This window comes from Neurospora tetrasperma, assembly GCF_000213175.1.
Source record: "Neurospora tetrasperma FGSC 2508 unplaced genomic scaffold NEUTE1scaffold_81, whole genome shotgun sequence".
Classification (NCBI taxonomy): domain Eukaryota; kingdom Fungi; phylum Ascomycota; class Sordariomycetes; order Sordariales; family Sordariaceae; genus Neurospora; species Neurospora tetrasperma.
In genome coordinates, this window is record NW_009799179.1 from 960,672 (window position 1) to 985,309 (window position 24,638).

At 51.4% G+C, this 24,638-nt stretch overlaps 9 protein-coding genes across 9 annotated transcripts; 3 read left to right on the top strand and 6 right to left on the bottom strand.

The window, feature by feature from the left end:
* Positions 1-1,876: 1,876 nt before the first annotated feature.
* Positions 1,877-3,213, bottom strand: NEUTE1DRAFT_132485 (uncharacterized protein; the record flags this gene model as incomplete). Its single annotated transcript, XM_009856926.1, has 3 exons — positions 1,877-1,983; positions 2,053-2,657; positions 2,715-3,213. 3 exons carry the CDS (start codon positions 3,140-3,142, stop codon positions 1,877-1,879), a joined length of 1,140 nt encoding a protein of 379 aa, XP_009855228.1.
* Positions 3,214-4,973: 1,760 nt separating this feature from the next.
* On the bottom strand, positions 4,974-7,166 carry NEUTE1DRAFT_149330 (uncharacterized protein; the record flags this gene model as incomplete). The annotated part of the gene is made up of 3 exons (XM_009856927.1): positions 4,974-5,173; positions 5,244-6,665; positions 6,764-7,166. 3 exons carry the CDS (start codon positions 7,164-7,166, stop codon positions 4,974-4,976), a joined length of 2,025 nt encoding a protein of 674 aa, XP_009855229.1.
* A 765-nt stretch (positions 7,167-7,931) lies between these two features.
* Positions 7,932-9,455, bottom strand: NEUTE1DRAFT_54861 (uncharacterized protein; the record flags this gene model as incomplete). The annotated part of the gene is made up of 1 exon (XM_009856928.1): positions 7,932-9,455. The coding sequence occupies one exon, from the start codon at positions 9,453-9,455 to the stop codon at positions 7,932-7,934; it is 1,524 nt and encodes a 507-aa protein (XP_009855230.1).
* An 877-nt stretch (positions 9,456-10,332) lies between these two features.
* Positions 10,333-10,593, bottom strand: NEUTE1DRAFT_118465 (uncharacterized protein; the record flags this gene model as incomplete). The annotated part of the gene is made up of 1 exon (XM_009856930.1): positions 10,333-10,593. A coding segment is annotated over one exon (243 nt), but the record flags the coding sequence as incomplete, so codon positions are not given.
* A 149-nt stretch (positions 10,594-10,742) lies between these two features.
* Positions 10,743-11,575, bottom strand: NEUTE1DRAFT_70442 (uncharacterized protein; the record flags this gene model as incomplete). The annotated part of the gene is made up of 2 exons (XM_009856931.1): positions 10,743-11,475; positions 11,551-11,575. The coding sequence occupies 2 exons, from the start codon at positions 11,573-11,575 to the stop codon at positions 11,102-11,104; spliced, it is 399 nt and encodes a 132-aa protein (XP_009855233.1).
* Positions 11,576-12,119: 544 nt separating this feature from the next.
* On the top strand, positions 12,120-15,018 carry NEUTE1DRAFT_70443 (uncharacterized protein; the record flags this gene model as incomplete). Its single annotated transcript, XM_009856932.1, has 6 exons — positions 12,120-12,149; positions 12,612-12,661; positions 12,744-12,919; positions 12,996-13,291; positions 13,351-14,758; positions 14,889-15,018. 5 exons carry the CDS (start codon positions 12,147-12,149, stop codon positions 14,728-14,730), a joined length of 1,905 nt encoding a protein of 634 aa, XP_009855234.1.
* A 399-nt stretch (positions 15,019-15,417) lies between these two features.
* On the bottom strand, positions 15,418-16,114 carry NEUTE1DRAFT_149334 (uncharacterized protein; the record flags this gene model as incomplete). The annotated part of the gene is made up of 3 exons (XM_009856933.1): positions 15,418-15,510; positions 15,664-15,985; positions 16,053-16,114. 3 exons carry the CDS (start codon positions 16,112-16,114, stop codon positions 15,418-15,420), a joined length of 477 nt encoding a protein of 158 aa, XP_009855235.1.
* Positions 16,115-17,238: 1,124 nt separating this feature from the next.
* Positions 17,239-19,447, top strand: NEUTE1DRAFT_89133 (uncharacterized protein; the record flags this gene model as incomplete). Its single annotated transcript, XM_009856934.1, has 1 exon — positions 17,239-19,447. The coding sequence occupies one exon, from the start codon at positions 17,239-17,241 to the stop codon at positions 19,186-19,188; it is 1,950 nt and encodes a 649-aa protein (XP_009855236.1).
* An 887-nt stretch (positions 19,448-20,334) lies between these two features.
* NEUTE1DRAFT_70452 (uncharacterized protein) lies at positions 20,335-22,299 on the top strand (the record flags this gene model as incomplete). The annotated part of the gene is made up of 2 exons (XM_009856935.1): positions 20,335-20,664; positions 20,839-22,299. Coding segments are annotated over 2 exons (1,791 nt in total), but the record flags the coding sequence as incomplete, so codon positions are not given.
* Between the last annotated feature and the right edge of the window lie 2,339 nt (positions 22,300-24,638).

The window sequence follows — 24,638 nt, forward strand, 5'->3', positions numbered from 1 at the left end:
AAGCCTGCAATGGAGATTGAGTCGAATGACGAGTACGGGACAGCTTGAACTTCAAAGGTTGAGGTTGAATTTGAGGTCGAGGTCGAATGCCAGAAAGGTAGAGGTACACGTTCGTTCCCGCTGACGTATTGGTGTAGCGCCTAGTACCTTAGACATGAGCTATCAATACAGCGTATTCAGAAGTACCTCCAGCTGTAGGTTGACAGTGTCAAGGTCGCTGTCGGGTGTACAGTAGCTCATGGAGGCTGTTAAAGGACACGTTAGCCAATAGCCGGCCGTTCTGCAACCAAGCGGATCCACTTCTCAACCCTCGACGTTACCCGACTTCGACATTGTAACGACATCAACCTCGATGGCTCAAAACTGTCGCTGTATAATATGTTCAAAGGATCTATTCAGAAGCTAGTCGACTTAACGTAGCGTATACAGGACTTCATTTTTCCTCCGGTTTTGAACGGTGATCTTTGCAAATCCGGCCACTTATGCAAAGCCGAAACGAGACTCATCCAAGAACATAGTCAAACAGGTGACGGGTATCATAGCATATCAAGCAAACATAAACCGAGGAAAGGAGAACCACTCATCCAGACACCACCTTAACGCCAGCTTGGTCAAACGAGAAAGGGAGGGGAGCAAATGTGAACACATAATAATCATCATCACCACCGTGAACTGGAAGACTCGAGCCACTTTCACATAGATGCCTTCATCATCAATCACCTCACTCTCACTCACTGTTACAGACAATAACGCCATTGCAATGAGAATGCTAAAACCGCCACAAGAACTTTTTCAAAGAACGCCATCCCATGAAACTCAATTGTTCAAGATTCTCTGCTCAACGACTAAACGCAACCCTTTGCTACTCATTCATGGTCCCTCGCATCGAGCCAGCCTGGTTGTTAATTTCGCCGTTTCCGAAACTCTATTGCTTTGGACGAATTTTCCCTCCTTCATTTCCCGCGAACTGAGAGTAAAGCAAAGTGATCCGTACCCTTCCATACCGAAAGAAAAAAAAAAAGAGAAAGGAAAGACAAGGAAAAAAAGGTGAACCAGCGTCCAAAAGAAATAAGAGAACAAAGACTGGAAAGTAGTAGTAAACCCAAAGAAGGACCATATCGAAGGTTTGTGATCAACTGGCCGGGTAAGCAAGTATCACCATTGGTCGCTCGAGTTGCATCTGGTAATCTGAAAACGGCCGAGTAGTCTAGTTGACGAAGGTGTCCCTGGATGGTTGATAGTCGGTGCTCCAGTCTATCAACCGTTCTGGGTCGTGACCAGATGTCCTTCTCCAAAACTCGGAGTTTGTCGTGCTCCCCAGGATGCTTCAGCGGAAGAGTGTAACGCTGGTCCATTCAGTCGATTCCGCCAGTCTTTGTATTGCCATTGGAGGCACTCATAGTAGCAAGTGCATGGCATAGTCGAGGGTCCGGATGTTGAACGCTATGTGATAGAAATGGAACCATAAGACCCCACGCTGGCATCCTCCTAAAGTCATCGATGTACCAAACATAAAACATAGCCACAGACATATGTGCGTTGAGAAAGTGCCGTGCTGAAACCAAACTGGGGTAATATTGACCTTTTCCATATCAATTCTTTCGAACGGTATCGAAATAGAAGAGGATAGCACATACGAACCGAACCAAGGTGAAAAGGAGGTCCTTGTTGAGCCTGCTTTTAGCCGGGATTCGTCATTCGTCAACGACTACTTGATCGAAACCCATGAGGTGTGTTGCCCAGTAATGTTCATACTTGACAGTTGTCGGTCAACTTTCAAAGTCCGGGAGCTCGGCGTCGTCCCCTTCCTAGAAGCGCATGTTTCCTAGAAGCGCATGTTTTCCGTCTTAAAGCCACGGTTGCCCTGCTGGTTGCTCTACTCCTGGCGAGGGCGCTTGGCCGGATGCGCGTTCTGTCCCCAGCCTTCCGATTGGCCACCGGCGTTGAAGAAGCCTGCATTGAAGGGCTGCATTCCTGGAAAGCCTGTATCATCAGGAGCATGTAAGTATTACATACATGGCAAACACATCCAGACTAATCATGGCGACTTACCTCCCATACCTGGGTTCATCATACCCATACCTGGGTTCATACCACCAGCCATGGGGTTCATGCCGTGCATGGGCATAGGCATGCCTCCCATCATGTTGTTGTTCATTCCGCCGCGACCGCGCATGTTAGGGCCGCCACGCATGTTGCTGCCCATCATGCCGCCGCGCTGGTAACCACCTCCGCCAAAGCCGCCACCATAGCCACTGCCGGCCATGGGGTTGTTGAAGCCGGCATTGTTGTTGTTGAAAGCCATGTTGTTGCCCTGGAAGTTGCGGTTGAAGTTGGGGTTCATACCGCCACGAGGACCGTTGAAACCGCCACGGCCACCACGGAACCCACCGCTAAAGTTGTTGTTCGGGATGAAGTTGCTCTGACCGCGGTTGTCGAAGTTGTTGGGCCCGTTGGGAGCACGGTCACGGATCTCCTTGACAGCACGGTTCGGGGTGTCCTTGGGAAGCGTGCGGAAGGGGTTGACAATCGGGCTGGAGTAAATCACGGAGTGGCGTTTCTGGCCAGGTTGCTGGCCGACCTCGCTCGACAAGTTATCAATCACATGCTTAGTTGCGCTCGCAGCTTGCTGGGAAGTGAATTCAACGTAGGCTTGTCTAAAAGATACAGTTAGCAACATTCGTGATATGACACTCGCGAGCGGTTCCACATACCCCTTGCTCTTGCCGTTGACCTTGTGTTCACTAAATGTAATATCCTTCAGCTCAGACTCGCAGTTCGCCTGGCGCACCCAGCCGCGGATGTCGTCGTCCGTGGTCCACCAGTGGAGATCCGAGATCATAAGGGCAGTAGTAGCGCCCGGATCGACGGGTCGCTCATCGGAACCAGGGGCATCCTTACGCTTCACGCCTTGCTGTCGCTGCTGGGGCGCTTGATTCTGTGATGTTTGGTCCTGGTTGTCATGTGCGCCGGAATCCTCTCCATTATGGTCCTCGTGATAGTCGTGGTGCTGTCCGTCACCATTCTCGGCATGGTCGCCATTGTCATCGTAGGCGTGGTGATCACCGTCACCCTGCTGCTCGCCAGACTGGTCATTGCCAGCATCGGCATAGACGTCGATCTCAAACTCCTCCTCGGCCATTGTGACTGGTCCTTGACAGGCAAGTGACTAAGTTGTGAGACGTGGATGCCTGAGTGTTCAGGTCAACGAGTATGTGCTATCTCTCTGGAAAGCAAGTCTGAATTAAGAACCTGGCTATTGATCAGAAGTACAAGATTGTCTGTAAGGCGAGAACCCCGAATCAGTAGCTGACAAGATAGGGATCTGAAAGAAGTGTAATATAGCCGATACCCATGCGATTTCTGGCTAAGCGTTGGAGAAAGGCAAAGACGACGATACGCAATAACGAACGCGTTACGGAAAGGGAAAGCGGCCATGATGAAGAACGCAAATAACAACAACCAAGGAAATAAGATAGGGAGAGGAAGAAGGAAAGACAGAAAAGGTAGAGTTTGCGAGTACGTACATTCCGATCCCCAATGACGCCGGAAGCTGTTAAAGTTTCAGAAGACAGGAGAGGATGGCCTCGGTAAAAGAGATTGTTTGTTAAGACGGAAGCTCTGTGCTTGCAGTCTTGCGTTGTTCTTTTGCTTGTTTTTCTTCCTTTTCTCTTCTTGTATTCCGAGCAGATCTCAACTTTCCTCCTTCAGATTATGACAGTTCCCCAGAGACGCTTTCCGTGCTTGACTCGCGCAACGCTATGGGACGCGACAACTCGCAGTACCTTGCTCTGGTCCTGTTCGTAATGTGCTGGTCGGCTGGAGGCAAGGAGACCAGAGGAACGGGAGACAGCTGGATGGATGGCAATGGAGATCTGTAACTGAGTTAATGGCAAAGAAACGTCTGGCTGATAACTAGACTTGGGTTCTCGTCGGTGCTGGACGAGAGAGGGCAGTCGAACGAATATGCTGAGGGAGCCAGACGGGTTGGCAAAGGTAGTCGACTGGGGCGAGGTCGAGCCAAAGTGATCGACTGGCTTCGGTTTCTCCCCACGTCGGTCGCCTGCGTCTCTACGGAGCAAACAGGCCTTGGGAGTAGGGCCGAGACCGTGATCGTACTCTGGTGCCGACGGACAGATCTTGAATCCACTGGTGGGCAGAGCGAGTCGAGCCGACCTACGCTAGAGGTTGCTTTGGAGCTTTCCGATGCTGGGTGGACTCGAATTGGTCGCCTGTTGTTGTTGTTGTTGTTGTTGTTGTTGTTGTCGGATTGAATGGAAGAGAAAGGTTCGGTGTTGGAAGGGGAATGGAAGATGGTGCACGGGACAAAAAAGTGCCCTGTTGAACGGGGAGCTTCGCGGCATGCAGTGGACGGGGCTTTGGTCCAACACGGTACACAGCCTGGCAGGTACCTTTGGGGCTCGGGCTGAGGTGCCCGTACGCGACGGCAGTCAGACTCAGAGAGGACCTCGCTGGGGCTCTCCGGCAATGGCCATCCTGCTGTGCCAATGCCCTGGCTGGGAGTGGTCTGGGCTTTGGGGCACGTTCCCGGTACCTGTCTGCTCGCGGCAGGCACCTCCACCGATCACTCTCAATCGATCGCCAGCTGGCGGCCTGGCAGAGTCTAATGTCACGGGTTAGGGTTGGTGTACAAGATCCCCGACGTCATGCCTAGAGGAAGGTATTGCACCACGATGATTCCGCTCGTTTGTCTGTATAGACCTGTCTGGAGTTTCCTAACATCCTGGCCGTCGTGTACTCTTTGATTAATCACATCTCGGATCTGAAGGCTAAACGTTGTACACAATGTTACCCATCCCTCGAGTACCACTCCATCATCAAACCCAGGTATGGAAACCGAGAATACCGGTGGGGAGCACTCCTCACAATTCAAGGCATTTTTCCGTCGGGGGTACGGATTGCTTCCAAAGCTAACCAGCAAAACATCATGTGGAGCACTGCCGTATCCCCAATCAGAAGAAGTCATCATCATCGTCATCATCATCATCCACAAACCCTCGCAACCCACGCCAGTTGAACAAGCCCTCGTCCGGTTGTATCTTTTCGTTAACCGACAAGCCCATTCCCGGCTCGGCCTCGTCAGAATCGTTCTCGTTGTAAGAATGCAAGGTCGCCGTTCCAGCATTCATAGTAGGTCCGTTCCACGACGACGCTAAGATGGAAGGTTAGACGAAAGCCGTAAAGAGCAGGGTATGCAAAGCGAAAAGTTCAAGATAACTCACCAACAAGCAGCGGCGCATTAGGATGCCAACCCACATCCCTGACAAGCGTCATCCACTCTCTCCTCGTCGTCGCTGGCGAGTATCCAGGAATCCTGAGACCCTCGGTGACGCTCTTAACATCAATCTTCGCCGCAATGGTTGCGTCTAGGTTCCAGACATACACAAACCCATCGTAGGACCCTGAGTAGACATAGCGCGAGTTGGTGCTACCAGGAGGCGAGAAGTGACACCGGATCAGTGTTCTCTGCACTTTGTGTCCCCTGAACGTGACCAGCGAGTTATCGTGCGGGTGCGGCTGCCACATGTAGTCGTGATACTCTGCAAAACGGTAATCGAACTGATACCGGCGTCTGGCGGTAGGTCTGGTGGCGTCAAGCTCTTCTACGCGGGCTGTGGACATGGCCATGCGGAGATCCCATAGCTTCATGGATTGATCCTTGCCATTGCTGAGGATGTAGCGCCCGTCACCTTTGCTGTCGATGTATGTGAGGCCTTCCATGTGGCCGACGAATGCGCCCGCCTCACGACGGGAGGACATGCTTCGGGTGTCCCATACTTTGATGGTGCAGTCATCCGATCCGGAGTAGAGAATGTGTGGGGATTGCTTGTCGGCGAAGCAAACGGCGTTTACATCGTTATCGTGGCCCTCCACGTTGTAAAGAGGCTCTCGGCGCTCTATGTCGTAGACAACTATTGAATCGGCACCTGTGCCCGCCACAAGGGTTCGTCCATCGCCCGAAAAGCGGATGGAGAAGATGGGAAAGGCATCCCTCCAGCCTTGACGTACCATTCCACCGGCAAGATCAAGCGTATAGGGGTCACCTGAGTCATTGGGATCCGTGGGGGCGAAGCAAACTTGGCTTGTTAGAGATGTATATGCAAGCCACTTGTTGTCAGGACTTAGGTCCGCATCTGTAAGAGTCCATTGACCAAAGGGGTATCGAACTGTCTTGTAGTGCTTCCAGTTGTACGGGTTGGAAGTGTCGTACATGCGTACTTTGAAGTCCTTGACACAGGCGTAAAAGAAGTTGCCATCATCGGAGAACTGGCCGCAGCACACGGGATCATCGTAATGGATGACCATCTCGGGCTTTGATGAGGGAATCATTTGTTGAGCCATAAGAGCCAGGTTGGTTTTTTGCTCTGTCCTATCCCCCAGGCCCAACTCCCGATCCAGTAACCGCCGAGTAAGTCTTTTCTTCTTGCTATCTGGCTCCCTGAGATCAAAGGCGCCGAAAACACCGGATTCCATGAGCTTCTGACCTTGCTCACTGGGTACTTTGGGAAAGGCGGGAACATAGCCCGGCCTCATCCGTCTGGGCGGTTCCCAGTAGCTGTCATCGTCGTCAATGTCACCCATATGATGACCTTGGATAAGCGCCAACAGTTGTTGCGAACCTAGGTGAGCACGACCGCCGCCTCCTGAAAAGCGAATATTCACCCGTTAGCATACAATTCTTTGGCGTCTTCTTAAGAGGAAACATCCCTGAACGGATGGCCATGACGAGTGAATATCTTACCACGTATTATCTGTAGAATCCTCCTCTCGAGTGCATTTCCAGCGCCATTGAGATCGTCATCGTCGTCCTCTCCATCATCATGGGCGCCCGGTGCTAGTTCGTCAATAACCAACTCAAACTCAAGACCACCACTCCCATCGAAATAGTCTTCGTCATCTTCATCGTCTTCGTCATCGTGCTCATCCTCGTCGTCATAATCATCGTGTTCGCCCTCGGCTGAGTCTGCATGTTCTTGCGCCGGGTGATACATATATCCGGCGTCGTCCGGTTCCCCATGTTCGTGGTGCTCTGCATTCGATTCACCACTTTCCACATTCCCGGGCACACTTCTATGTGAGCTCTCAAACGCGGCATCGCTTACATTACCCCCCTCGGGCGGTTGTGTTATCGGGCTGCTGCTCATGGTTTCCTGTCGCTGTTTGACGTTTGAGTGATAAGCGATGACACCGAGTTGCTAGAAGAGTCTTATGACGGGGATAGCGAGACGGATGTGGTCATTGGTGTAGCTTGAAATGGCTACGACAATGATTGAATATGGGCTATAGTTCACAAGAGAATAGTGAGACGGAAGGTCACATTTACAAAGACGTCGACTGGGGAGGGATGGAGGGGAAATCGGCTTGCTTAGTTCAGCAAGAGCGATGGTCGGCAGCCGTGTCTCCAATGAACTTCCCTTCTGCGGTGTCTTTGGTTCCTTTGCCCGCGCTGCCGGTGACGACATCCCAGCGCATTTATGTCTTTCTCCACTGTGGGGGAAGGTCCTTTGTGACCCCGACCCGCGGGTTTTTTACTGTGCAGTGTAGAGGTAGTGTAGGCCCGGAGATAACGAAGTTTGATGGATAGGGTTAGGGTTTTCTAGGTAGAGGTATGTTGCTGATTCTCTTGTCACACACCCACCTGGCCACCTTGCTTTGAACTCTTGCGATACTTGATATTGAATAAGTGCCTATACTCTTGCTTTTGATTTTTCCATTTGCTCAAGCCAAAGTTATTTGCCCCTAACGGCATGATCGTCCTGACTCATATTTTACCAGGGACCTCGAACGTATAAGACAGTTTAGGTAACTCGACCCCAACGCCAGGATTGAATGTGACACAGAAAAAAGGCACAATCTTTGCCAGCCCTAGGATGAAGACATCGTGGAATTTTTCATTCTTCTCACTTTGCTCACTCACACTTAACCTGTGCAATCCAATGAACAATATCATCCCCGCTCTCGTTGACACCCAACACCAACGCACTCAACTTCCTCCCGTGCCCGCATCCTGAGTCGAGACCGTACGCATATCGGATTCCCTTAAACTTCTTCGGCTTTTTCCTAGTACTTTCAACTTCCAAATCTTTTCCTCCATCTGGTGATCTCTTTTCCACTGTTCCCGTCTCCGTTGCTGCTGCCGTGTCCGGTGATGCTGCCGCCGCCGTCATTGGCGCATTCGTCACCATAGTATTCGTTGTCATCGATATAGTGCTCGGCGCCGAATCATCATCGTCGTCGTCATCATTATCATCATCACTACCCTCATATCCAGTCTCGATTTCCATTTTCACGTCTCCTACGGCGGTAAAGATGACAGTCTGATCCCCTGTTCCGCTAATATGGCGGGCGCTGATTGGGATTGGGCTCTTCCCTGGGTCAATGGTGATGTGTTTGTCGACTTGCAGACCAGAGCGGGCGTCGTGGCCGTAGATGACGACTACGCGATTGGATTCGCTGCTAATTAGATTCTGGTAGCGGTTCCAAGCGCGGGACCAGGGTTCACCTTCGCGGGTGTCGAGAGGAATGGTGGTTATTCGATTATGGGTGATGGCGGTGTCAATGCTTCCATCATTGTTCTTCTTCTCGTCTTGGTTGTCGGTGTTATCGTCAGAGGTTGATGAAGTGGAGCGCTTGTAAACCAGACTTCGCACGTTCATCACTGCCCATGGGTCTTGCTTCTCTAGCGGGAGAGATGGGATGAGGCCCCCGTGGACGACGACAACTTCTTTGGCGTTCCATGGCGCGGTCTTGGCTCCGGAAAGGTGGCCGACTCGGAGGATGATGGGACGAGAGGCAAGCCAGTGAAGCTGAGAGAGGGTGAGGGAGCGGGCGACGGCGATGTGTTCTGGTTTCACCCCCTTGGGCTTTTTTCTTCGTCGTCGTCCTGAGATTTCGACACTATCCTTCGCTTCCTCTTCTTCGGACATTTCCTCATCGTCTTCTCTCACACTATCGCCCTCGTTCTCTGTCTTTTCCCATCCTTTCTTGCCCTGCTTTATGCGACCTAACCACTTCGCGGCCTCGAGCACCTTGTCGTCATGGTTGCCTCTCACGGCACTCGCTCCTATGTCCCTAGCAAATTGCACCAAGCCCTTGCTATCCGGGCCTTTTGTTACTAAATCTCCGGCAAGAATGAGATGATCTGTCGTGTTGTCGAAAGATATTTTGTCCAGAAGAGATCGTAGAGCTGTCGGGCGACCGTGCGTGTCGCCTACAATAACCAAACGTTTGTTCTTGGTAATATCGGAAGATGATGCGGACGGTGGTGAAGGGTTGGTGGTAGATGGGAGATGTTTCTTGGAGAGGTTTGATATTAGAGTTACTGGAGTGTGGACTGCGTCGCCAAGTTCGAGGTCTGAGATAATGGGAACATTGTGCCTATCGCCGTTATCCTGGGTCGTGAGAGCTTGAGGTTGCGAGGGTTCTGTAGCCATCATTAATCAAGTGTTCCAGTGATCTGTCGTGGGTGCTGTTTGGATCGCTCTGGTATTGGAGCTTTGAACAATTAGGCAAAGAATGCTAAATAAAACCATAGAAAACCAATGAAAAGCATCGAAATTAAGATAGTATGGAACAACAAACAAATTGAAGAAAAGAGTGGAGGTGAAGGGCTTGTGAGGAGGCTATACCGCGCCTAGTCGCTCGTAGCAGAAATCCTTAATCGGGGAATGCTACACCTTGTGCAGACGTTTTGCCATATGCACCATCTCAGCTCGCCAACTGGATTGGCTGATAGACCTTGTACTATCCGCAAAGCATTCTCGTTACGATTGAGCAGATGCGGTAAACGCAGTGTGCACTATCGCAATGTGGGACATGTGACGATGAAACATCGGAAGAAAACAAACAGACGCATGATGTGCTTGGTGAATGTGGGGACAGAAATGAGGACCCTTACGGTACGACGTCATATCTGGGAGCTTTTCAGAAGCTTTTGTCGCCGGTCGATGGAAGAGCGACTCTTGGCCTGCGTTATCTGGCCCAAGAAGGTGAATCATGTAGAACGTCAAAGACGCAAGCAATATGAAGCTGGTACCGACAGCGACGGAGCAGCGCCGTCGACAAAAGAAGCGAGCCATGGCTTCGGCGATCATGGAGTTGAGTTTAGGTATCGCATGGTTCTTTTAGGTTGGTTGTAGGATTGAACGTCGTGAGAAGAAAAAAACAAGGTCCCGGTCAGGAAAGATGAAGAGAGGAATTTGCGGGGCTGGTTTAAAATGGAGAAACAAATGGAAACCACCAAGCCTTCAGCAGGCAACAAGAAAAAAGGGAAAGATTCACAATGAAGATATATACAAGACAAATAAGCAGTCCGCTGTAGAGCCAATGTCTCGGGAAGTTCTCGATAGTCTGAACAATAGCCTCTTCAGTTTTTGGGTCATGTGTGACGGAGTGAAGTCCGCCCCTCCATAAATTAGCGTTTGTCTGGGCTAACTCTACTTTGTATGACGAAGAAGCATGGATCTTGCGAACCGGTACACGTACCCGTTTCACGCCTATGTACTTGTCTATACACGTGTAGATGAAAAGCGCCCCAATAGGTGCGCCTTTCATGGAGAGAGTGTGTGTTGGTCTCAACTCTCAGAGATTGTGGACTGACCGTACTCAAGAATCAGACAACTGCGGAGACTGGGGTTCGGGTTTAAGTTGACGATTCCACCGAGTTAAACACTTGGTGTTTATCATTGCGTAATCAGGGGTTGGACATTCGAATGCGTGACTTGTGACCAAACTGATAACTTTCTTTCTTGAACCGGCGGGTCCACTTCGGCAAGCTCAACAAAGTTGTTGGATTGTGAGCCTGGTGTCTTTGAATCGTCGCAACGCAAGCGCAAGGCGGTAGAAGACTGAGGTCAATTTCGCGCAGTGACGAGGCGGCGAGTGGTACAATTCAACCTCCCATTTCGCCGTAAAATCCAAAACGCCTACCAATGCTGATACTTGTATTCCACCCATAGCCTATAGGCCCGAACCGTCGCCTTCTTTTCAATCGTACAGCTGATTATCCTCACTTCCGTGATCTGAACCTGTTGTGGTATGGTGTAGGTGTAATGCCCTTGTATCCGTCGTGTCGGCTCGATCACTTCTTGTTCGCCGCGGCAGCAGCCTGCTCTCTGAACTTCTGGTTCTCCAACTCTCTCCAGTCCGGCTCGGCCGAGTTGTTGCCATCTGTGACGCCCTTGCCGCCAGCAAAGGCGGACTTGCCGGCATACAACTGGTAGCCCTCGCCTGATTGCTCAGTCTCCTGTAGCTTCTGGAAGGTGATGGGCTGGTTGCCGCGGAATCGCTTGCGCATGTCGATCATGCCTCGCCTGCAGTCACCGAAAGCTCTCTTGAACTGCTGGCATTGGGTCGGGAGGGTGTCGACGAGCGGAGGACGGAGGCAGTCGGCGGCCGAGTTTCTGTGAACCATAACACATTCCGACTCCTGGAGGCATTGCGCCAGGGCGGCACCTGGAGGAGGGGGCGCAGTTAGCGGTCTATCTCGACAAAGCAAAACAAAATAACAAAGGGCCATTGGCAACTTACGGATCTCTTTACATGAGCTCGGCATGGTGACTGCGTTCTGCGATGGTTGGACTGGGAAACTGGGGCGGCAAGCGAGGGACGGCGATCGGAACTCCAATGTCCAGAACGGGGCAGAATCCCATCGCTAAGGTGCGCTAGTCGCGGGGCCGAACGGGTTGTTCTGAAAGTGCAGGAGCGTAGGGCACAAAGCGGTCTGTGCACTTACTTACACAAGCAGTGCTCTTCCGAATCTCAGGGGTTCGACAATTCCATTGGTCGGGCATTCAGTTGAGGTTCTTCTTTTTTCGTTTCTTGTCTTCACTCTGAACATTGACATCGCATGCCACGGTTCCCAGCTCAAGCCTCGAGAGATTATACAAAGGCGATGGATGGCCTATCATCCCGTCCGAGTCCATCAAAGTCTTGAATGGCCAAACCTACAGTCAACCAGGAACAAAGTGTGCGGGTACACCAGATCCAAGATCCTCAGCTCTACACTAGGCTTTGTGCACCCATAACCCCAGGAGCCAGGTAAGGACCCCTCCTTGATCGCCAGGTCCTCCATCGCCCACTGACATGGGATCGAACACAGCAACCGGGTTTGGGTCACATCTCGCATGGTTAGTCATCCTCCAATATTCATGCTAAACGGTGCTTGAGAACAAGGAGCCAATGGCCAGACCAAGAACACTTCACGCTCGAGAATGAATCGTTCACATGAAGATTCTTCAGAGTCCTCGCATATTTGCATGTGACCCTGACATTGTGACATCACATTGGTTTAAACTACAGTACCCCTTCTCGATCTTTCGCCGCCTTTTTTTTTCCCCCTCTTCTTCTCCTATCACCAACCGACCAGCAACTTCCTGACCCCATACATTATACTTATATAATAATCTCCTATCAATCGTTGGTGGCACATTTGTCTTGTACCTACTTATACTGCTCCGCACAGGCCAGACCTGGACAGTCCCCATTCATCATCCTATCCTTTTTTTGAGCAGGGACTGTTATAGCACATCTATACCTGCCGATTGCTTCAGCCCCCTATTCTACCTGACCTTGCGCCAATGAGGGTATAGTTGCCGAAAGCCGCCAAAATGCCAGTCCCGTTTCTCGGGCGACTCGATGTGTGAGACATGCCTTTGTTTCCCCTACCTGGCCATCCCGTATTTCGGTGCACTTTGTCTAACGTCTTATCTCGTTTCCAACAGTACCGAGTATGTTGCGCTTATCGGGTCCTTCTTTCTCGTGGGATTCGAGGCCCTCATTCGTGTTCTGACGCTTGCCCTACCTAATACCCTAATAACCCTTTTCTACCGGTTATCGAGACGACTGTTCAACAGATGGACAACACCAGCACAGAAGCGGGCGGAGGAGAGGAGGCAGCGTATGTGACAATCATTCAACTCCTTGAGCCTTTGTCGGTCGTCACGCAAGAAACTAACCCTGTCCGATATGCACAGCCGTCTCTGAAGCCGTCCGAAACGCCTCCGATTTTGTCGATCTCTGCGCCCTATTCGGATACACCGCAGAAGAGCACGTTGTGCAGACTAAGGATGGATATCTGCTCGGTCTGCACCGGTTGGCTTACAAGAAGGGCGAGGAGGATACAAAGGTCAACCGAGGACCGAATAGCATCAAGAAGCGCGTTGTCTACCTACATCACGGTCTGCTGATGAACAGCGAGGTTTGGGTCTGTCTAACAGACGAGCAAAGATGCTTGCCCTTTGTGCTTGTTGAGCGCGGCTTTGATGTCTGGGTACGTTCGTCTGCCCTTACTAAGGCTGGGAAAACAACTGACAAAAGTTCACCTTCCAGTTCGGAAACAACCGCGGCAACAAGTACTCCAAGAAGTCCGTCCACTGTTCGCCCATGTCGCAAAGATTCTGGAACTTCTCGATCGACGAGTTCGCCTTCCACGATATCCCTGACAGCATTAGCTACATTCTGGAGACCACGGGGCAGCCGTCTTTGTCATACATTGGTTTCTCCCAGGGTACAGCCCAAGCTTTTGCTAGTCTGTCCATCCACCCGAAGCTCAATGACCAGGTCAACGTCTTTATCGCTCTTGCTCCAGCCATGTCCCCGGCCGGCCTATCCAACGGCATTGTCGACGCCCTCGTCAAGGCATCACCGCAGGTGTTATTCTTGCTTTTCGGAAGACGCTCTATTCTGAGTTCGGCAACTATGTGGCAATCGATCCTCTACCCACCCATCTTTGCGAAGCTCATCGACATGGGACTCAGCTTTCTCTTCAACTGGAAGACCCAGAACATCAGCACCTCGCAGAAGCTTGCTGCATACCCGCATCTTTACTCCTTCACAAGTACCAAGTCGGTCGTCCACTGGTTCCAGATTATCCGCACCAAGTCCTTCCAAATGTTCGATGACGATGTGCAGCCCCCGCTCATGCTATCCACCAGCAGCAAGTACACCAAGGTCGCCAAGTATCCCACCCGCAACATCAAGACTCCTATTGTCCTCGTCTACGGCGGCATTGATTCGCTCGTAGACATCAAAGTCATGCTTCGCGAACTGCCAACCCAGACGGTGGCCACCGAGATTCCCCATTACGAACACCTTGATTTTCTCTGGGCCCGTGACGTTGACGCCCAAGTCTTCCAGCACGTCTTTGATGCACTCGAAAGTTTCACCGGAGCCGAACACACAAAGGAAGAATACGAACGCTACCGCAGCGCCCGACATGTCAGCCTGAGCGCCAGTAACTCCTTGAGACGCTTCAAGCCCAACAAGAATGGTGATAGCACGGCTGTCGACAGTGACGTCAGCACTGCCGTGGCTGGGAGTGTCCATGATGGCGAGGAGCAATTTATTGATGCCGACGAGCGCCAGGAACGGCTGGATCAGGTCAAAGCACCGCATCAAGCGCGTGAGAGCCCCCTTACGACTTCTGTTGGCAGCCTCAGCAGCACTCCTGGTTCCAAGCGCGGAGGCAATATTCTTAGGAGACCGAACTCGAGGCCGACGAGCCCCATGTATCCCGGGTCCTTGGATACGCGCTTTGAGAACGGCTCGAGAGCCGAGTCGCTGTCGGACAGAAGTCCCGACTCCGAATATGTAGGTGCATTACCTTCAGTCACGCCGCCCAAGAGGACTGGAGCGGGCGCGAGCCAGATGAGTCTGAACTCGCTCAGGGCTGGGAAGGGGATCAGTCTTGGTGCTAGTGAGTCTCCTTGATTCTGCGTGCAAGCGTGCGAGCGTGATTGTATGTTTTTTATGCTTTTGATGAATCTTCTTCTCCCCTTTTTATTATATACGGGGTGTGTGTTGATGCAGGTCGAGTTGCATTATACAAGAGCTGGATACTAATCGCGGAATTTCCTTACGACATTTAGGCAGGGCAGTAGGTGGTGTTACTAGGAGTGGTGCTGAGGTTCCACTTGCTGCTTTGACGGGAGGCAGCTCGGATGAAGCTGGGACGTTAAGGGACTGGAGGAAGAGTCCGAACAAGAGGTAGTACCTTGGGAGCCGGGGCTACAGCCGGAGCGGCAGTGGTTCGTGGAATTTGCTTGGTGCAGGTGACCATGGCTGCCGGGTGGCATACACAGTAGTAGGAATCACGATGTTGAGCATGACGAATGTGGGCAAATAGCAGCGACGTAGAATCGTACAGTATCTCTAATCGTGCATCTCAACTGCCTGATCGCCATGCCATCCTTCTCTCCATGACTCGCCTGCATTCCTCGGCGCTGCTCGCTCTTATAGTCTTCGTCATTGAACAGACGAAAGTCACCGCCGTCAGCAGGTTAATATATTTGGCATATGCTACTCTCAACTTTTGCTGTCGATGATGGGTTTACTACAACACCACATGACAGATAAACACCATACTACCTCTTGCTCGCCGAAATAATTTCCCCTTACTCACTCCGTCTTCTTCGCCCCCTTCACAACCCTCGGCATATCCGGCCCAAACAGCCCCAGTAGATAAGCCGACCTCGTCAGGAACAAGAACATCTACACACGCCTTCGTCAGCATCCGTCATCACTCATTGCCTGTGATCCCAATGCCTTGCCCCCCTCAGACCAAAAAAAAAAACAAGAAAAGAAAGAATTATAAAGAGAATTTGACCCAAAAAAAAAAAAAAAAAAAGCTTCAGAAAGACTCACAGTAACTCCCAAATTCCCCCAAGTCATGGCATTCCACCCGCTCACATCCATCGTCCCCTCCCATCCCAGTGCCTCCGCCGTGATCATCATGTGCCCCAGATCCGCCACCAACAAAGCAATCAGGTAGTTTTTGACGACTCTGATCTCGGAAGAAGAGTACAGCACACCTACCCCGACAAGAAAGGCGAGGAAATACATGTTGCCTAGTTGGCGGGTGGTGGTGCGGCTGGCTGTGGGATAGGCGATTAGAGGTGAAGAGGAGGAGAGTTGTTCGTGGGTGAACCAATCGGGGGAGAGGATGGCGGGGAGAAAGCCGGATAGTCTGCGCGGGGAGGTGTTAGTGTTTCTATGAGAGTAAGATGTGATGAGAGAGGGAGGTATATGCATACAGTGAGAGAGGTTCGAATTTGGTAAAGACGAAGCGTGGGAAAGGGGGTAGTTGGGAGGCCATTTTGTTTATTTTAGGGGTGGGGGAATGTGTACGGGTGACGGTGAGTGTGAGGATGAACAATGCAACAAGCAGCTACACAGGGCCACGCGAGGTATTGCTTTCTGAGCGAAGAAAATGTAAGATGAGAGAGGTGTCGTGATGTAGTCCGACGCTTATATCTATTCTCCTTGTGCCAATGTTTCGTGGACAATAAAACTATCCGTCGCCTCGTCCCCTTGCTGTTGTCCATCAGGGTCCTCCTCTTTTTGATTGTTGTTCAGGGTAGGCAGCAATCAAGCGAGAAGACGAGTGGAACAGCTGCACTTGGCATTTCTTGGATCCAGTCGCTCTAGATCGTATTCTTCCTTTTTGGGACGGGAAGCCTACCAGAATAACCAGAATACACATGTGATCCGCTTTGGTACGTTATTCACTTGCATCGCGCTGGAATAGACGTCGTATCCGTTGCACATATCGAAGTCCGTTTATCATGCGGCATCAATTTACCAGTAGTGCGTTGAAAAATGCCCGAGACTGAGACGCAGCGTCCGGTGAATTCCAAGGTGACAAGAATTAGGTCGACAAGTTAGTCAGGGTTAGGGTTCATCTGGACAACAATCGAAAGGTACCTCGCAGCACGCAGTACATATACTTGTATTTACCCCGTTGGGCAACGCCATAAAATTGTTTTCTCTTCTTCTCCAAAGATTTTCGGTTTCTCCTGAGAGAGCCCACCAAGAGCAAGACAGTTACAAACAGTATCGCTTTGGTTACTGGAGCTTGTGGCGGTGCGCTAGGGTCAAACTGTGACTTCGATCGGATCGGATCGGTAGAGGTACGTCACCCGAGATGACTCTTATCGGCCAACGATGTCTAGCGCGATAAGAATGCCCCACTGATGCTTGCCAGGGAACTTTACAGTTGACGTCTCATAGCTTCAAGCCCGTCACGGCCAACATCAACATCAACATTAGCATCGAACGGTGACCCGACAATTTGCAAACAAGGTTTATAGCTGAGGGGCGCCCCATTCACAACCACTCGCCGTTGCAAAAACTCTTTGCTTCCACTCATCACCGGAAGCAGCCATCGTTCCCTCTCCCAGACGCCAGTAACGCTCACCTTTCCTCATCACATTCGACAATATGGCCAGCAAACAGGAAGACCTCCAGCGGAGGCCCGTCTATCTATACGACATCGACGCCGACATCCTGAACACGATCGCCCTCAAGTCAGATGCGGACATTATAGCCGAGCCAGTCGACAAAACCGCCAAACAGACAACCGATACCACAGCAACTGAGCCCACAGCATCGGGGTCTCAAGCCAGCTGTTCACTATGCAGCCTCAAGTTCGACAATGTCCAGGAACAACGGAGTCACTTGAAGACCGATTTTCACCATTACAACCTAAAACAGAAACTGAACGGCCTCTCGCCAGTAACCGAGGCCAAGTTTGAGGAGCTCGTCAACAATCTCGACGAAAGCATTTCAGGTTCCGACTCTTCAGACAGCGAGGATGAAGAAGAGGGGCAGGACAAGGATTCAAGTATGCTATCTGCCCTCTTGAAGAAGCAAGCCAACATTGTAGGGAAAATGGCAAAAGAGGGTGGCGATGATGATGAGAATGACGGGGACAAAGTAAAGTCGTCAAACGGATCGCAACCATTGCTCTGGTTCAGCTCCCCGAAGTTACCCGAGAACTCTTATTATGGTGTCTACAAAGCCATGTTCACGCAGGAAGAGCTGAAGAAGGAGGACGCTATTGTGGACGCTATCAAGTCCAGGCAACTGGCACCCATCACCATGGGCAAACCGCCAAAGGACGCCAACGACATCCCACCAAATTACACTGGCAAGCATATCTTTATGTGCATGATTGGCGGCGGACACTTTGCCGCGATGGTTGTCTCGCTAAACCCACGGAAGACGAAGCATGGAACAACCGGACCTCTCAACAAGGAAGCCGTCGTCCTAGTGCACAAGACTTTCCACAGATACACCACTCGTCGCAAGCAGGGTGGCTCGCAATCCGCCAACGACAACGCCAAAGGCGCTGCCCACTCAGCCGGTGCTAACCTCCGTCGATACAACGAGCAGGCTCTCGTTGAGGATGTTCGCGGGCTGCTGGCCGAATGGAAGGGACTTATCGACACATCCGATCTGCTCTTCATCCGCGCTACCGGCTTAACTAACAGGAGGACATTGTTCGGCCCTTACGACGGACAGGTCTTACGGGCGAACGACCCCCGTATCCGCGGTTTCCCATTCATGACCCGGAGAGCTACCCAGAACGAGCTGATGCGCGCCTTCATCGAGCTTACCAGGCTGAAAGTACGACAGATCGTCCCCGAGGCAGCCGCTCCGGCTACCGAATCACCGAAGAGACCGAAGAGCCCTAAGCCGGCTGCGGCTTCGAAACCAAAACTTTCAGAAGAAGAGGAGACGCTCCTTTTGCACACCCAACAGATCCAGGCCCTTGTCAAGCGCTCAAAGGTGCCCGCCCTTCTATCCTACCTCAGCACAAACGACATCTCCCTCAAGGATTTCCGCTTTTTCCCAGCAGACCACCACACCCCAACACCCCTTCACCTGGCCGCATCCCAAAACTCGGCGCCGCTCGTAACCGGTCTCCTCACCCGCGCCGGCGCGAACCCTACCATCCCTAACGGCGACGGCAGGACTGCCTTCGAGCTTGCCGGTGACCGTGCCACCCGTGACGCCTTCCGCGTTGCCCGCTCGGAGCTTGGTGAGGGAGCATGGGGTTGGGAAGCCGCCAAGGTCCCCGTCGCGCTATCGCGGGACGAGGCACTGAAGAGGACGGAAAGGGAAAAGAATGAAGCGAAGGAGAAAGAGGACCAGAGAAGGAAGGCTGAGGAGGAGAGGCTGAAAAAGGAGGGACCAAAGGTTGATGCGACGAAGAATGGGAAGAAGGCTGGTGGCAGTGTGTTGGCGGCTGCGATGAAGCTGACGCCGCAGGAAAGAAGGGAAGAGGAGGCGAAGGGGTTGACGCCAGAAATGAAGATGAGGCTGGAGAGGGAGAGGAGAGCGAGGGCGGCGGAGGAGAGGATTAGGCGGCTGCAAGGTGGGCAGTAAGTCTAACATGTGAAGCTGGTGTTAGAGGGGGTGGGTAATATGAGGAAAGATGTCATGGACACTTTGCGATTGCATGTTGGGTATACCAATGTCAAAGCGTTACCGATGTATGACTCAGTTTGAGGTGACTGGAATTGCCTCCCTCCGCCCATCATTATCGGCAGTCTATGGTCAACCAATGAATAATCTATCATGAGCAACTAGATAGGCTTGATTCATAGAACAGGTGAGCAAGCCATGCTATTTTGGGCTGATTTGGCTTATATATAAGATGGGTCCCCAGCCCAAACGTGTCTCAGGGTAAGAAGTAGGGCATTGGGGATGGTCTCAATCATCATTGAAGCAAAAAATGAACATCATGTCTATATTTCGCCCTTGCAAGGCTACTCCTACAACGACAAGCATGAAACTAAAAACAATGCGAAATCTTCCTGGCCTTAAACTACCTGGTGTAAGCTAAACATTACCGTCATAGTTTGTTTTCCTCGAAATATTGCGACGAACAAAACATCAACAGATCGAAGATCACCTATTTTCATTTAACCGAACGTCTGCTCTGTTGGCATTCAACTTGTGTCGCTAATATATTTCAAGAAAAGCCCCTTAAGTCTAGATAACTGGAAGATATACTCCTGTCGAGGTTCCGATCAATAGGTATAGCCATATTTTACAAAGCGTTGAGTGTCAGGTTCCAGCCGTTCTTGGGTTCGCTCTTGTTTTTGCGAATTTACTTCATTGAAGCGTATCTGATGCATCGTAATGGCTAGAAGCACGTTTCCTGGCCTGACTTATCCGAAATCACTGGGGTATCGATTTCTCAAGGATGCAACTGATGAAGTATCTGGAGCAGGGGATTGAATCTCGGTCGGATGCACGATTGAAGACTTGTCTTCGTATCGTCCCATTCACTGAACCCCGTGCCTTTCATCACGCGATAACAAACGGCTGGTGATGGCTCACCGGTTACACTCTCGCTCGAACCACTATATAAAGCCGACTCCTCGAGATTCTAATTCTCCCACTTCGGTTCCTCCTCAACCAAACTCTAGAGCTTGACGCTTTTGATACTCGCCTAGTCCACCAACTGCTACATTACGCACCTTCAACCAACAATTCATCACCAGTCAGCCCTTCACCCACATCACAATGTGTCTCGAAAAGCGCAAGCTCTACACCGTCTGCGGTCACCAATCCTCCGGCATTCGTCTCTGCCATCGACAGCGCGAGATCCCCAATGATCTCGAGGCCTCAGGACCTTCAACCCCAAGCGGCAGCGACACCGGCGCCGCCCTTGCCTCCAAAATCTATCTCTGCTCACGCCTTACTCGCCTCATTTTCCCTGCAACCCAGCCGGTCTCCTGCCGACCACCACATCCCTACTTCACCGAAATCCGCTTCGGCTTTTGTTTTCGCTGTCAGGCTTACTACCGCAGCGCCGGCTTTGCGCCCTCCGAGTCCGACACTCGCGACGACCAGGTCGTTCTTAAGTATTAGAAGTACAAGAACGTCCATGGTTGGAGCGAGCCGGTGGATGCGGAGTGCGTGCCTGGGAAGATTATTTTTGACGGGGGGACGGAGTACGTGGAGGATCCGAGGGTGGGAAGAGGGGAGATTATCATGTTGGGAAGACTTGTGCCCTTTCAAGGGGAGGATGTGGGAGAGGGGATTCAGAAGTTGGAGGATATTAGGTGGAAGACGATAATGTGGGCTGAGGAGGGGAGGAAGAAGAGGGAGTGGCGAGGGGAGCTTGAGGAGAGGGAGAAGGATTGGGAAAAGGAGGAGCAGGCAGAGGAAGAGGAAGTTGGTGAGCGGAGGGATGTGCAGTCTGGGACTGGTTTTCAGCATGATGCCGCTACGGAGGCAGACGAAGCCAACCAAATCACCAACAGAGCGCTGGTCGCGTCGTATCACAACGTCCTGACAAGACTCGCTGCCTCTACTTCCGAGTACCAATCTAACCTTTCCCGTAGCCACAGCGGGGAGACTGATCTCACCCGTGTGGTCAAAGGAGAACACAACAAGGACGAACATGAAAGGTTTCATGTCAACGAAAACATCGTTGCCGAACAGGATGACACGGCTAACATAACCGACGGCCTCCAGCCCGAGTCATCCGCCTTCAGCGTTGAAGACCTATATATCTGCGATTACCACCAACTCTCAGAGATCCTCGAGGAGCGCTCCTCGCAATTCACCAAGTCCAGACCGTCCAAGGAGCTATCATCCAAGCCATCTTCCGGCTCAACTTCCGGACTTACTGCCGCTGGCCAGTCTCCAGTCGTGAAGAAGGATACGCACCTTTCACCGGGGGGCCAAGCAATCATCAATTTTAGCATGCCTTTGACGGGGTCCAGTCGCTTGACGAAGAGTAATCTAGCCCGTCTTCGTGAGACACATGCTTTAGAAGAGGAGGAAAATACGCCGAATGGATATACCAAAGCACCAGTCGCTAACGCAGGCATCGGCGCTAACATTCGGCCGCAGAATACTGCTGCTACACCCTTCTCTGTGGCTGCCGGTATCAACGTCACTAACAGCTTGGGATATTCTAATACCCTCTCAACCTCCCCATCACAAGCCCTTTGCACCCCATCTCGGCACGGGCAAGAACAAACTTCCACTACCTCACAAGTTACCCCCAGTGTTGCTCCAGTCCAATTTTCTTCTCCCAGCATCGCTCCGAGCACTACTCCCGCAGCAAACCCCGTCACGACACACTCAATCCAATCATGGGAAAACTTCACCATTTCCACTCCTTCTCAGTCCATTCAATCATCATGGAGAAAATCATCATCATCATCACGAGCAACAGAGGCAGGCGAGACAGGTGGTGGTGGTGGAAGAAGAAGAACTACGAGAAACATCACACAGCTCGGTCTCAACCAGCTCGTGCTCACCACCACCACCAACTCCAGCCCGAACCCGAGCCTGAGCCCAAACCACGCCGGTGGAAACACGCCCCGCTTGTTAAGACGCACGCCCCGTCTTCAAGCTTTGAATGAGGACATTTATCTCAGACCCGGACCGGAGCAATCTGATGATGGTGATGATGGTGGGTCTGGACTCGGAGCGTCGGTTTTTGCGGAATTGTCTGCGGGGATTGTCGGGAAGGGAGGTAGGGGAGGTGCCGCTGGTAGGGGGGGTGGAAGTGAAAGAGGGAAGGGACAATACCTTGGAAGGGAAAAGGAAGAGAAGGGAAGGAGTTATTCGGCGAGGAACAAAGAAAAGCGATCTTTGCGAGTGTAGGAACAGTCATGTAACCGTGCAGTTCTTGAATTTCAAAGAATGCATGCATCCCTCAGAGGCCGGGGTACAAACAACTCTTTTCCGTCCAGACGCCTTACCGTAGTTGCATGTGCAAAACCATGAGGCGTCGTGATGAGAGTTCTAGGGTTTTGAACTCAGAGCCAAGACAAAATAGAACGGACCGACATGACGGCGGTTGTTGGTTCGCCTTGCCAGCATAAGATGAAAAATCGAGGTTTCTTACCCAACCAACAAGAAACATCACAACGAAAGTGAGGATCCGATTGGATCACCGGATATGCACTCCTTTCGTTGTGGCTTGGTGACTCCTGGCTCTCGATTCAGGTTGACACGATGTCCTTGACTGGCATCCTCATTGGGCTGGAACATTTGGTGAGGAAACATGGAAGTCATGCTGCTGGCCAGACTATTCTGGAAATCTGTGAGAACGAGGACTGTCAACAAGCTTTTCGTGACTGTGCAGCTTTGGTAATCTGGACTTGAGTGATGGGAGTTCATGCTGTGCATATTCTTCGTTTCATCTGCCCCAACTCCATTTTCCATTGCAAACTTGGTCATCGTCATTGAAATGTGTATACTCCACGACTCAAAACCACAATCCAAGTGCTTGAGGAGACCTGCAGAAATGAGTATGAGAGTACTAACCAATCTTGGTATTCAGCACCTCCAGTAGCTTTAGAAAGCATCTTCGGTTTTGTACCACTTCCCACTCTATATGGGCTTTTTGCTCGGCCTCTCGAAGCAACGGAAAATTTGACTCTGTCACTCTGCTATTGAACGTTGCCCCGCGGCTGCTCGCCGTCAGTCTACCGCTGTCACTTCGCCGCCTTCACTGCTGCCGCAGCCGCCGCCGCACAATTATTGGCAGACACCGACATCTTCCTCAAGCTTAGCTCAAAGTGACCGAAGTGATTGGGGTTCGAAGAATTTATATGCGTACATAGATAGGGAAGGGAGCCGCATTCAAGGATACCCCTTATGCGATGAGATAATAGAAAGAATAGCGGGCATCGTTGAGACTGGTGTACATAGTACTGTGCCACTCGTGCGAACTGTATGAAGCCGACGCAAGGTCGATTGGATTGTGCCAACTGCCATTCAATGTAAACTAGAACCAGTCTGTGATCAGTAGTGCACTGCCAGAAAGACAATGTGACGTGGCCCGCAAAACTGGAACATCTCAGTGTCGCGATTTCTCGTCAAGACTTTTGGAGCCGAAGAGAGAGAACATAGGGTTAATTTGCAATGTAAATGAGGTGATGCTGTCTGTGATGGGTGGGTGAAAATGTCTACCTATTTGCCCGCTGAGCAACAGGATACAGATGTAATCAATCAACAAAAATTTCCTTCGGGAGATAACTCAAAGTGTCTTGGCGAAGCATTTTATCACTGTTTCTCCAAAAATGGTCAGTCTTGCGAAAATGTTGGGTAGACATCGTGAAGTGTGGATCCGGAGGGGACTACCCTCGGCTCCGTCGATGTTCGTGGCTGGATTCGGTGTCAAATGTTCCGGTCACTATGACAGCTAGCACACGGGAATTTGCCCGGCCCCGCGAAGAGATGACGGCCCAAATTCCGGTGAGGGGCTCGATTCCGGAAAGCGGCTCAAAGTTATAAACATAGAAAAAGACTGGTTTGGATGTGGAGCACATCTGAAACAAGGGGCCTTTGAAACGACTCCTCTGGAGATCTGCCGTTCATGCCTCACCATCATGTGCGCATTTGACTTGGGAGTCTGGCCGGTTCGAAAAAGGTTTATTTGTTCCTATAAGCCGTCTCGAGACCTATGGCGGGAAAGAAGAGCTTCCAGTTTTTGGTGTTGAGAAGAGTTGCGACGAATGGCTGAATGGCTGAGCAGAATCCGATTCAGTGAGAAGTATGAGATGAGCGTGAAGGTTGTGAAGTGTAAGGGATGCAAAATTTACATCAAAGGTCCAGGAATGGCTGAACACTCGAGGAGTCGAGGACTGTCTGGTTCGAGTGAGTATAGACTGATGAGATTCCAAATCGGATGTCGTCCGAGGGAGAGCAGGGAAGCAAGGACTCGATGACTACCGACAGACCGGAAAACCAATGCGCAGGAAGCTGAATGCCACGAGATTCTCAGTAGACCAAAAGCTTATCTTAGCAAAACATGTGCGGATGTGATGAGCGAAGCCATAGACAGTTCTGAAACCGCCCAA